Source organism: Accipiter gentilis, chromosome 30, assembly GCF_929443795.1.
Source record: "Accipiter gentilis chromosome 30, bAccGen1.1, whole genome shotgun sequence".
NCBI classification, from domain to species: Eukaryota; Metazoa; Chordata; class Aves; order Accipitriformes; family Accipitridae; genus Astur; species Astur gentilis.
In genome coordinates, this window is record NC_064909.1 from 6,206,967 (window position 1) to 6,219,649 (window position 12,683).

A 12,683-nucleotide genomic window follows, 5' to 3' on the forward strand; every position below is an offset into this window, starting at 1 on the left:
ACTTGTGCAAGAATTACTGGCTTTGAAAGATTTAGCCTAACCTACTTTTAGTTGACAAAAGAATTTTGTTCACTTCTACTCAGTATACATGCTACTTAAGTAGTATACAGCTGGTTAATATAGCTGAATAGTTAGTTGTCTGCATATGATAAATTAACAGCCAGTTAAGACCTTAATAACATTAAAAGATGAAAGGTTCTTTCTGGCCTGTGTTTTATATGCAGTCTTGAGTCTTATAAGTTAATTTTTAATAAATAAAAAGTATTTATTTTTGAGATACTAATTATAAATAATAGAAGATTATTTTCCAATGTGTCTTTTACTTCCTGCCTTTAAATATGTTCTAAAAACCAGTGGGAGATATGGCCTAAAAGTCCATTACACACCATGTTGTGTTATTATGGAAACATCCAATTACGAGTATGGTGTTTAATAGTTTTAAGTCAAACTCATAATACTTTTGAGTATTACTGCTGTATAGTAGGTAACATAAACATCAAGAAAGATGGAACAGGACCATATACTTACCTGCTTCATGGCATAATTGCATCTTTTTTCTTTTTTCTTTTTTTTTTTTTTTTTACTTTATATAAACACAGGAACTTCTGAAGGAAAAAAAGGCTCCAGCATGGCTCTAGTATGACATGTTTCGGGGCAAATGCTCTTGCACTACTGAGAAGAAAGACTGTACATTTGATTTGTGGGAAATGTGGTTTAGTTTTCATTGCATTATCCTTTGGGGTTTTTTTAGCCACAGCAGTGGGTTACAACTGGATGACAAAAAATAGGTATTTCTCCTTTTTCTAGGTGTGGGCACTCTCCTGTGTACCGTTCACGTGAGATGTCAGGTCGGGCCCTTGTTCCATTTGTTATGGTAAATGAAGTACCACATACAGTGCTGTCCTTGCTGGAGGGGCTTCCAGACTCTACCAGTCCTTGCATACGACAGAATAATATTCATGGAACACTTCTGCAAGTAAGTTTTTGGGAGTTGTTTGGGTTGTTCGTTTGGTTGTTTGTTTTGGTTTTTTTACTGTGGGGTTTTTGTTGGATTTTTTTTTTGTCATACTTCACAGCCAGATAGCGCACAGTGAGTTGGTGCTGAATGTTCACACATTGTCAAAACATGTATGAAGACTGCTTTTCAGATGATGAATATGGAATGCACATTTCAGCTGTTATTAGAGGGCTGTAAGCTGTAAATATCAACACTTACATTTCATATAATGTTTCATCTCTGGAGATTAAGGTACTTTGAGAGCAAATATCTTTATATAAACATATCTACACAGAGATCTATGTGACTTGCCCAAAATCACAGAGCAAATCTGAGGCAAAGCTGAACTCCAAGCACCAATAGTATTGTAGATAGAGACTTGCTACTTACCTACATATTTATATATTAATTCATTTGCTTTTCCTGCTACACCAGCAGCTTCCTGTCAGTTTGCTGTATAAGTTGCGATGGGCTTTATACTGTTTTCTTCTGAAAAAATTCTGGAAAAAAAGCTTGCTATTGTTTTGGAATCACAAATTTCTTCATTCCCCATACACCATTCCTTTGGTTTATGGTAGGCGGTTCACTGTGTTTGATTTTTAAGCTATCATGGTAATAAGTTACTGATTTTTATTGCCTGTTTTTCATGAGCAACCCTCCAACAAAGCCATATTGTACATGATGACCTCTGTTAGTCTGCCTTAGTTGGCAAGCTGTCTAGGTACATGTTCCTGCTGTAAACTGTGTGGTGGGGTGTATGTGGTTTTGTTTTAGTTTGGTAGTGTATCTTTTCCAGTATGTTATCTTCCTTTAAAATTATGACCTTACAGGAAACGTAGGACAGGGAAATGAGTGAAGTCTCTCTAGAGCTGTTACTGTCACCTTTACCTGTAAAGGGTTTCAGCAAATTGAACCTGGATTTGGATGACGACTGGTTACAATGAAGGTTGTCGCAGCGTGTGGGATGATCGTGTCCAGTCTTTTCTGCTCTGAAAAGCAGTCCATGCACCTTTATGTATGCAAGTGCTTACACCTGTGAGCTGCTGTATCTGTGTGGGAAAAAGATTGCCATCATCAAATTACCTTTGCAGCCCTGGTGTCTCACGAAACTCCCGAAACATATAAAACGACTGCCTTCTTTTTAGTGACCTGGAAAAAAATAATAATAATGGAGGGTTGGTTCTGAAAGAGCCCAAATGTTGATCTGTTTAATTAATCCAGTGTTGCTAACATGATCCTATGCATAGATGTATGGAGTTTTCTTTTCCATACTCCTGAGGCAGGAGATATTCTCGGGGCTTTAACGTGATTTTTCGTCAGTTTTGAGCAGATACTAGGAGCTACTACTGCAATTCGTACAGCACCAGGGAGAGACTGGTGCTGTCAGAGTATGACATTCGTCAAAAAAATGTCAGTTGTACCATAACAGTTCAGTGATGTTTGGTCTCTAGCATTTGTTTTGGGCTTTGTTTTTATGAATCAAGGTTGTGCAAAGTCTTCATTTAGTACTTAATTAAATTTGGTTATGACTGAAACACTGAACTATGTGTTGCTAGTTAAATAACAAAACAGTTGGAAGAAATACTGTAGAGTGATAAAGACATGCAAAAAAGGAGATGGTAGTGTTTGATGTTGTACCTCTAAAACACTAATCCCAGGTAGTTCAACACTTGGAATGCACCTCCTGTAAGTAGTACAAAGAGCAAAGTACTGTGACTTTCAGGGGTTGTTGGATGCATGGTTTCAGTTTCCTTTTTATCAATATAAGATGGGACTTGCAAAGCTGCTGCTAAGGCTCATTGAACTGTAGAAAGTTGTTACAGGACTATTTGTTAAAGCACTGTTTCTCTGAAGGCTTACTTGAAGAGACAGTGATCTGGCAGTGTTTTAAACTGTTTGCACTATATTTCCATGACACAGTAGAGAATTTATCTTCCTCTTTGATATAAAACCAAAACAAAAATCCCTACTAAAAAAAGTAAGCCTGTACAAAACTCAGTAAAATTTAGGTTTTTCCAGCAATACAAGGCCAATATCTTATCAAAAGAGAATTCAGTAATTTCATTTCATTTGTTCAGTCACATAAGTCAGAAGCTGACTAAGTTCATTGCCTGTTTTTATTTCAGTGTTCATATGTTGTCAAGGCTTGAACAGGAAAGTTGGAATTATTCAGACTTAAAGCTTATGTGGCAGTACCAAATGTGATGAATCTTGAAGGTACATTTCAGTTATGTAATCGCTTCATCTGTTGCAAGCCAAATGTTAATTTATAGAAAGATCATTCAAAAAGAGTTCAGCATGGAGTGCTTGTCCAAACTTGGCCTGGTTTTCAAAATGCTGAGATTGACAAGGAATGTTTTTTGACAGTGGATGCAAATGTGTTGTGTTTAACTTCAGACCTTTGCGTTACGTGAAAACATGTCTTATGGAACTGATGATATTCTTCAAGGAGTAGTTCTGCATCATAAGAAAATGCATTGACTTGAATAAAACAAAGAAAAGTCTTTTCTATGCTTAGTGTTTCCTTTATGAGTGCAATTTCTACTTCGCTCTATCATCCAAACTGGAATGGGGGACAGGGAGAGGGGGAAGGAATCAAGTTTGTAATCCACAAGAAAATGCAGAAATCTTCTACTGGCCGTCTTGAATGATGAAATATTTATGGCTTCTTTTCTTTTAAGATCTAGGTTTTTTAGCTGATCAGGTGAAAGTAAGAGCTTGTCCAGAACTTTATGTAGAGAATTCTGGAAGTGTATCAAAATTTATAACTAGGGAAGCCTTTACGTTTGTGAAACTTCTTGACTTTTGGCAGTTGCCAAGGAACTTAAAGTATTTGGGAAGATTGTGAGGTATTCTTATCAGAGAATCAAATATTGTTTTGACCTTCTGCCTCTTCAGGTTGGAACTCCTGCAGTATGTATTCCATCTGTTCAGAATAATTGAGAAATTCAGAATTAAGCTGTAATTAATTCAAAAATGTTTTATTCAATAACCTGTACTTGCGATCAGTAATTTCAATGTACTGGTTTGACTCATAATGGTATTTGTAAGCCATGCAGGTAGGGACATGATCTGCTTTCTCTTTTCGTGTCTGTGGTTTTGTAGAAATGTTTAGTCTCATAGAAAACAGTCTTAACTGGGTCTCTTAAAACTATGGTAAAGAAGACACCTATATAAAAGAGTGTGTTTTGAGTCCTGATATTTATGAAAGCTTTTAGTCTTCAGTTTGTCTAATTCTATGCAGCTGCAATAAGCCTGAGTGTCTTGAGCAAAACATTTGTTAGATTCAAGAGTTAATCAAAGACCTCCAAACTTTAATAAAACTAATGGTTTATTTAAATTTAGAGTTCATAGAAAGAGATCACATGGAAATGAGCCCTAAGTAGGAAAAGTAATTATGGAGACCTGGTAGTTCTTCAAAGAAACAGTAACTCCAGAAATATAAATCAACCTAACACAGATTGGATAGAAAGTGTAATAACACACCAGCTTGGATAAATTAGGAGTTCTTTACTGAATGCAAAGCGAGAAGAAACGTACTGAAGCAAGAGTGTGAAGAGAGGAGACTGGAAAGGCCAGAACAAAAATTGGCTGTAGCCTTCAAGAGGTCTCTATACATATACTTAGTCTTGGAAAATGGAAGCTATTGATAGCTGATGTCTGAAAGGTATACTTTTCTCCATTAGTTCATTAGCAAAGTGAAATATGAGCTTAAATATTGGCAACTACTTTCTAACATTAAGGGAGAGTTAATGTTCGCTACTTAGAAATAGTGGATCTGCCATCGTGTATATCAAGTTTTGGGTTTTTGTTTTTTGTGTTTTTTTCTGGGCCTGGGAGATGGACTGATGATCATTTGAGATTCCTGCCAGTTTCCCCTTATTTTTTAATGATTCTTTGATCATGACAGTGATTGGGGCCTCTTCATGAAGATGCAGCAGAACTTTTATTTCCATCAGTCTGCACCTAGTTAATTCTTGCCTGCATAGATTTGTGGGTATAACATCCATAGCTTCTATTGTGGTAGATGGTCTTGTGTAAACCATCAAAATTTTGATGTAAATTAGTTTTTAAGATTGTTATTGCAAATAAAGGGTTAAATATTATAAACATGACTTTTACTTGGATTGGAAATAATTGATTGAAACTTTGAACAGTTTTTATATACAATTTAGATAACATGTTCTGTACACTTGCACTTTATACTGAACAAAGTCCAAGAAGGTAAGCTTCTGGGCCTACTAGAGAAAGAAAGCTTGGGCCTGTGTTACTCCAAACCAGGGGTCTTACTAGTAAAGACTGAGATGAAGACAACATTCAGTACCTCAGCCTTACCTCGGCCAGATTCATCTCCAGGTGGGCTTTGGCTTCCCTGACTGCATGTCTGCTTGCTTGGACAGTGTCTCTGTTTTTCCTCCTAGGTTACCTGTCCCTGCTTCCACCCTCTGTATAGTCCCTTTCTGTTAGAGTTTTGCCACAAGCTCCTTCTTCATCCATTCAGGCCTCCTGGCATGTTTGCCTGACTTCTGGCTTGTTGGGATGGACTGCTCTTGAGCTTGGAGGAAGCGCTCCTTGAATATCAACAAGCTTTCTTGGGCCCTGGTCCCTCCAGGGCCTTATCCTACAGGACTCTACCAAGCAGATCCAGAAAGCGGCCAAAATCTGCTCTCATGAAATTGAGGGTTGTGGTCTTGCTTTTTGCCCTGCTCCCTTCTCTCAGGATCCTGAACTCCACTATCTCATGGTCGCTGCAGCCAAGGCTGCCTTTGACCTTCACATCTTCAGTGAGTCATTCCTTGTTTGTGAGCATAAGGTCCAGCAGAGCACCTCTCCTTGTTGTCTCCTCTGTTGCTTTTGTCAGCAAGTTGTCATCAGTGCTCTCCAGGAATGCCTTGGATTTCTTATGCTGTGCTGTGTTGGTCCTCCAGCAGATACCAGAGTGGTTGAAGTCCCCCATGAGGACCAGGGCCTGAAAATACAAGGCTACTTCCAGCTGTCTGTAGAAGGCCTCATCCACTTGTTCTTCCTGGTTTGGCAGCCTATAGCAGACACCCACTGCAGTGTCACCCGTACAGGTCTGCTCTTGGTCCTTATCCAGGAGTTCCTAGCTGGCTCCTAGCTGGCTCATCATCCATCCGCAGGCAGACCATGCATTCTGGCTGTTCTCTCACATAGAGGGCAACTCCATCTTCTCAACTTCCTCACCTGTTATTCCTGAAGAGTCTGTATCCCTCCATTGCAACACTCCAAACATGCCAGCTATCCTATCTTGTCTCCATGATCCCAACAAGATCACAGCCCTGCATCTGCACACAGACCTCTTAACTCCTTTAATGCTTTAACCTCTTCCTTTGGGTGCTTTAGAGTAAAGAGAAGTTACAGGGACCCTGAGCGTGATTTGCCCAAAAAACAAGGCAGCACCTTTAATTCATCTGGTTGTAGATTACTTATAATGATTAAAAAAACCTCCCAAATGCATGAACTTTCAGCTTGGTTTGCCAAGAAAAACAGATGTTAAGACTTCAGCTCTTATTTTTATCTCGTGAGAATCAGTTAACATGGTTGATGCTGGATTTCAAAGGCTGTGTGATGTGCATAGACCTAGAATCTAGTTGTTATTAGTACAGTAAAATAGCAGTAGTATGACTGGAGCTTTCAGTCACAGTTCTGCACTCGTTAGTTTCCAGAAATCTTTCACATTTGTGCACTGGAAAAATCTGTACTTTAATGAGAGTGTACATACACTTACAGACTGTGCATATCGAGAACAATTCATTGGACAGCTGCAATTAATCATGGAGCAGATGTAATTACTATTAAGGTTTATTTCTTTTTCAAATGAAAGAATCTGCACATCAGTTGGGTCATTATGTTATCAGTTTGATCTTCCTCATGTTCAATTTGGCAAGCCTACAATTACGTATTTTTAGAACATATGGGATCAGGTAAACAGAAGTTATTAAAAGAGGCATTGTGTTTTCATTTAACTTCTCTGTGCCTTGTTTTGGACACTTCTGAAATGTTGAAGGTGCTAACCTACTTCCTAGATGTCTTGCATGGATTTATAACTAAACGCTGACAGTGTCTAGCTTGAGATTGAGATATAGAACAGTACAAAAAAATTTGTTGCCTGTATCTGTCCCATTCACTGTACAGTCCCTTCTTTTTGGAGAGCATTTTGCATTCCCTTTAGCATCTTTTGGGCATGGGAAAGGAGGGGATTAGGGGAAAGGAGGATTCAGTGACTTCTCCCTCATTGTTTGCTGTTTGTATATGAAGAGAGGGAACTACATTGTTTAAATGTGCTTGCTGCCTCCGTTTGCTGCCTCTATGAGGAGATGGATTGTACTGTCCAAGATAAAGCTTTTCGTAAAGTTCCCAGCTACACATATCGTTGAGGAATAATTTCTGGCTGGAAGCTTTGTTCATTAAGATTATTTACGTTTTTGGTGGTACTTTGTACAAGCAATCAAACGACTGCACAGAATTAAAAAAAAAAACAACCCTCTGCTGGCCTATCATGTCCTTGCACATGGATCTTTCCTGTCGTGACTGGTTTCGGTCACTGCTGTACCTCAGTCACAGTTGGTCTGGTGTGGTTCCTAGGAAGATTTCTCTCCATTCCCCCATCTTCTCATCTGAGGTCTGGCTGGTAGCTTCTCTTCTTGTCAGTGCAGTCTTCCCACTTATTGCTGTTACTTTGTCACTCCTACTGATTTATCCTGAGCATATGCCAGTGTTTTACATCGCAAGAGAAGAACAGTATCTCCTTCTGTACGGGGCGTACACATGACCTGTTCTTAAAGAAGTACAAAATATAAGTGGCAAGAGACAGATGAAACAGAGAGAATTCATTATGCTTTGGTGCAGGGTTAAAACTTGATGAAGATAAAAATGAAAATTCTCCGATTTAATGTTGTTTCATGTGTCAGCTGTCAATTACTCTTCACAAATTCTTACTCTTAATATTCAAAGTTTCTCAACACTTTGGATTTTCCCACAAAATTGTGTCATTTCAATTAGATAAATTGATTCTATAGCAGTAGGCTGGTTCAAAGAAATCTTTTTGGGTTTTGGGGGGTGGTGATGGTGTTTGGGTTTGGGTTGGCTTTTTATGTTCGCTAATTCAAGCAGTTCTGTTTGCCATATGAATGCGAAGTCTTGTGCAAGGAATGTTGGTTTGAGCTTTTGAACCTTTTTTTGTTTTGCTTTTGAAACCAGCAGCACTGTTGCATCTCTCTCAAATCTAAAGAACAGACTGAGTCACATCAACTTAGTTGCATGTGACAAAAATTAGGCTTAATAGGAGATAGAGGGTTTCATAACTCTTTACATTAATTTTAAAGATTAAATTTCCCACTGACTTCAGTAGGACAAGAAATTGGCAGTTACTATTTTTCAGAGAATAGCAGCATCCTATAGAATTAGACTCATCTTTCTGAAAATACTTTACAATGAAAGCATCTAGGATCCTTGTATTAAAAAATAACAATATGATTAAAAAACCTGTATGGTTGCTTGGCAGGTTTTTCTGCCATCTGTACAGAGATTTTATGGAAGTGATTTACTGTTTCTGTTTTTACTTTGTGAAGTTTATCAAACATGACAAGATTTGTACGATGGTAGAACTTCAAATTGTCTGTATGAACTATTTGGATATGCTGATATTTTGAATATTAATGGAGAGCTGGAAGAAGTAGTTTAAAGATGGAAGAATTGATTTAAAACATAGCTGGAGACTTCATTAAAGCAGCAAGAAAACCAGGACAAGAACATAACCTGAGATTAGCCATACTGGATCATTCAAAGGTTTCTCTGAGTCAGTGTGCTGCTTTCAGCAAGGACCAATAGCACAAGCCTAGGAAGAACAAGCAGCTGGAGAAATCTGCATGTGTTGTCTCAGCTTGGAGTACTCTTGAGCCAGACATGTATGAACGTGACTTTGTTGAAGATAAAAATTAAATATGTAGTTGTACTGACGAAAAGAAGCAGTTTGTGATGAAAACATCAAGATGTTAGGTAGTTTTAAATATCTGGAAGAGTTGTATTAAGACAGATTGTTGTTAGTGAACACAGAGCCTGCCTAATGAATGTGGATGCCTTTTTCCTTCCTTTGAGAGGAAGAGGATTTTAGCTTAAGCTGCTACAAAGGAAGGTCAAGCTTCAGGTAGTTGAGATTACGATCACTCTCGTGTTTTATGAGTTTAATACTTGGACGCTTACTCAGAGGAATAAAGACAATTTAAATAAATATGAGCATTTGAAAATAAAGCAGAGACGAATGATGCATGAAGAAGAGCTAGCAAGCAATCATGGGACCTTCTTTATTACAGGACTGAATAGATAATAAAAACCCACAGACTCCAGTGGCTAGGGTGTGAGAATATGACGACAGGAGACAAATTAGGCAAATACATTTTTAAGGTTGTTCTTGGATGTTGGTACTTGGGGCTGAGTGAAAGAGAGAGGTATACTACTCATTAGCTTGACCTAAAAATCCTTAATGTGAATTACCAGCAGGGGTGTCAGTGACTGTATTTTTTTCCTGCTTTATTTTGAAGACAAAGGATCTCTAGGGTCTGAGGGAATGAATGGGGAGGTAGCATATTTTTTATTTGGCTTTATTCAGTAGCACAGAAACATTGACTGGTGAATTACATTTTATTTGGCTTGGCAGTAAAGTTTGAAGTGTAGCAGTTCCATGCTGGCTTATGAAAGCTCAATATAGTAAACAAATGTTACATTATCTACAGATCAAAGAAATAAACCTGTTATAATTAAATATTTTCCAGTGAAACTTCCTTCCAGATGTTTCTTTTCGAAGCTCAGTTTTTAGTGTTCAAGATAAGCCTTACTTTTAAGATTAGTCCAAAGAGAAAAGAAATATTGATGTCAAGTTGAAAACATATTCACTTATTTGTAGCTGGCAATAACAGAACAGTGTCTCATTTCTTCATGTTGTAAATTCATATTAACTGTTACATAGGGGTACACTGATATAAGGAGGCAGTAAGCATTTGAGAACAAGATTTATATTTATGAATGCAACAGAAATGCAACTAAGTTCCAAGAATGGGAGGAGGCAGTCTCTGAAGGAAAATAATTGATGAGATTTTGCCAGAGGTTTTCTTTCTGCTGCTTTTTTGTTTGTTTGTTTGTTTGTTTTTAAAAAAAACTCATGTGGTACTGCTAATTGACTGGGAATATCTGCTAGTTGGACATTGCTTTGAACTTGCTTTAATTGTAATTAGTACTGCTCCCAAATATTGTGTCTCTGACTTCTAAGACATGTCACTACTTTTCGAAAGGGCATAGATTTAGACAGCTTTTACAACTCTGTTAGGTTTCATTCAGTTTCTGCATCGTTACTGAGTTTCTTCCTACAGCAACTAAGAATATGCAGAGATGTTATTGTTGTAAACTTTTTGTTCACATCTTTGAAGTTTAAAAAGAAAATGTGGTTTTAGTACAAAATAAGCAGTATTCATCAATTAGTGAAAACAAGGCTGCTGCTGGTTTGGGTTGTGCCAGGGATAGCTTGACAGTTGCCCCCTCTTTAAAGTGGAATGGATGACTTGATGGATGCACTGCCTCCCTTTCTCCCATGCCCTAGATTTTGACGCTTACTACTATGGGTATGGCAAGCAGTTGCTGTGCAGATGTTTTGGCCTCCCTGATCCAGTGCATCTAGTACCACTCCTTAATGAATAAAAGCTCCTGCAACCCATGTTGCTAGCAGAGATTGCAGGGTAGCTGTGTGTATGGCCATTTGAGGTACACTGCCTGGTGTTCAGTTACAGCCATAATGCATCACTAGTGTTCAGCTACCTTATCTAGTTATGTCTGGGATAAATGTGCAGTGATTGAAAACACTATATACGAATGTGGTTATATCGAACAACTTTTATTAGGTGTTAGGATTAAACTAAGAAAAGAGAAATTGCCCTGTAGGTACAGTTTTCACAATGAATAGATTATTTTCTTCTTAGATGATGGAGGTGTTAGAAACAAATACTGTTGGCATAGTGTTCTACTTTTTACTACTTAAATCTTCTGAAGAGAGTTGAACTATTTTAGGCACTGGCTGGTTAACTTGATTTAGACCTCCCAGAACAGCAATTGAACTCTTGTGAAGTCTAAATTTTTTAAGTGTTCAATTCTGTGCATATTTCTTGCACCTGTTTTGTATTATTGAATGTTTAAGTATCCCTCATGATTAGTCAGGAAAGCAATCCTATCACTCTGTCACAGGCAGAGGATGTTTTTACAGTTGTGAAGGGAAAAGCTGAAACTTGTGAAGTGTGCCAAAGATATAATTCTCCTAGGTGGTGCAGTGGATTAATTTAGTACTCCACGGAGTTCATTTTTCATCTCCAAAAACATGTTTTCAGTCCCACCCTCACAGGGTTTTTTTTTTTCTTCCTTTTGATCTAGAAACCATGTCTTTAAAACTTTCAGAGCAAAAAAAAAAAAGATAATCCTGGATACACTTCCTGGATATACTTTTAAAAATACTTGTCTGTGATAATTTCTGACTGCTTGAGGATCTGTAAAAATATTTATGAACAGCGAGGGCTTTTTATTATGTTCTGTGTTTTCAGAAGTTCAGGCTATAGTGAGAAATGTGGGAAGGTGCCTTCTTTGGTCTTTGGAAGCTTTCTCAGCCTATTTGCAAAGCAGAAGAATACTCTCCGTGAAAGGAGGAGAGAGCTGGAAAAATTAGCGTTTAAAAGAATGCTGGATGGGAGAAGTGAATGAAGAGGGATGAGTGGTTTTAAGTGGATAACAACCCAGTAAAGACTTACCTATACTGAAGGCCAGGATGCAAGAATCTCAAATAGTGGAGCAAAAAATTGAAAGGCGAGGAGGAAAAACCTGGAAATCTAAGAAAATGAAACAAAGTAAACACAAAACAAGAATAAGACACTTTTCCAAGGTGTGAAAATCAATTTTAGAGTGTTCATAAGTCAAAATAGAATTTTTTGAATGTATGTAGCGTACTTTTTCCTTCTTCAACCAATGTTAAAGCATGTTACTTGCTTTACTTTTTTTTCCTGTGTCACAGGCATTTCTTGCAGTAGTGGTGTTTACCACTGTTTTTTCTTGGGTTTATTGATTTAGTTATTTTAGAATATCTGCATTTCTGAAGTAGTTACTGTTACGGTGTCAAAAATTTCTAGGAACAGTTTTTAAATGGTTGTTTGACTTAAAGTGCTTTTTTCACTTGGGCTCTAAATGACTCTGAACCTGAACTGATGGCATAGTCTGGAAAAGTGTTCCTCTGATTTTGTTCCTCTGATGCTGTTTATTCATGGGTCAGAAGAGAATAGCCAGGCTGAGGAAGGATTGTACAGAGATTTGACTGACATAAAGAAACAAAACAGGACAGAAAGTTTATGTGGGGGCAGAACTAACAAGAAGAAGCTGTGTTATACTAGTAACTAGTGGTGGAGGGGGTTTTTGGAGGGGTGGGAGCGGTGTGTTACTATAAGGGTCTATCTATATGTTTTGCGTTTAGGTCAGAGGCTATGTTCTATTGAAAGAAAATTTGTTTTCCACTGTCTAGTACAACATGCTCCCCGTTCTGGGGCATTGCTGCTAGAACCCTCAATCAATAATGTGGATTCTGAGTTGGATCATCAAAAATGTGGCTTCCAGTGGAGCTGCAGGCAGCTCTTACACCTAA

At 37.9% G+C, this 12,683-nt stretch overlaps 1 protein-coding gene across 8 annotated transcripts in view; it reads left to right on the top strand.

Moving 5' to 3' along the window:
• The window catches only part of THADA (THADA armadillo repeat containing), a 170,627-nt gene that overhangs the window by 77,067 nt on the left and 80,877 nt on the right, over positions 1–12,683 (top strand). For all 8 annotated transcript variants that reach the window (XM_049833903.1, XM_049833902.1, XM_049833904.1 and 5 more), the window contains one exon: positions 808–976. In XM_049833903.1, coding sequence (XP_049689860.1) covers positions 808–976 — 169 coding nt within the window. The remainder of the gene's footprint in view (positions 1–807; positions 977–12,683) is intronic.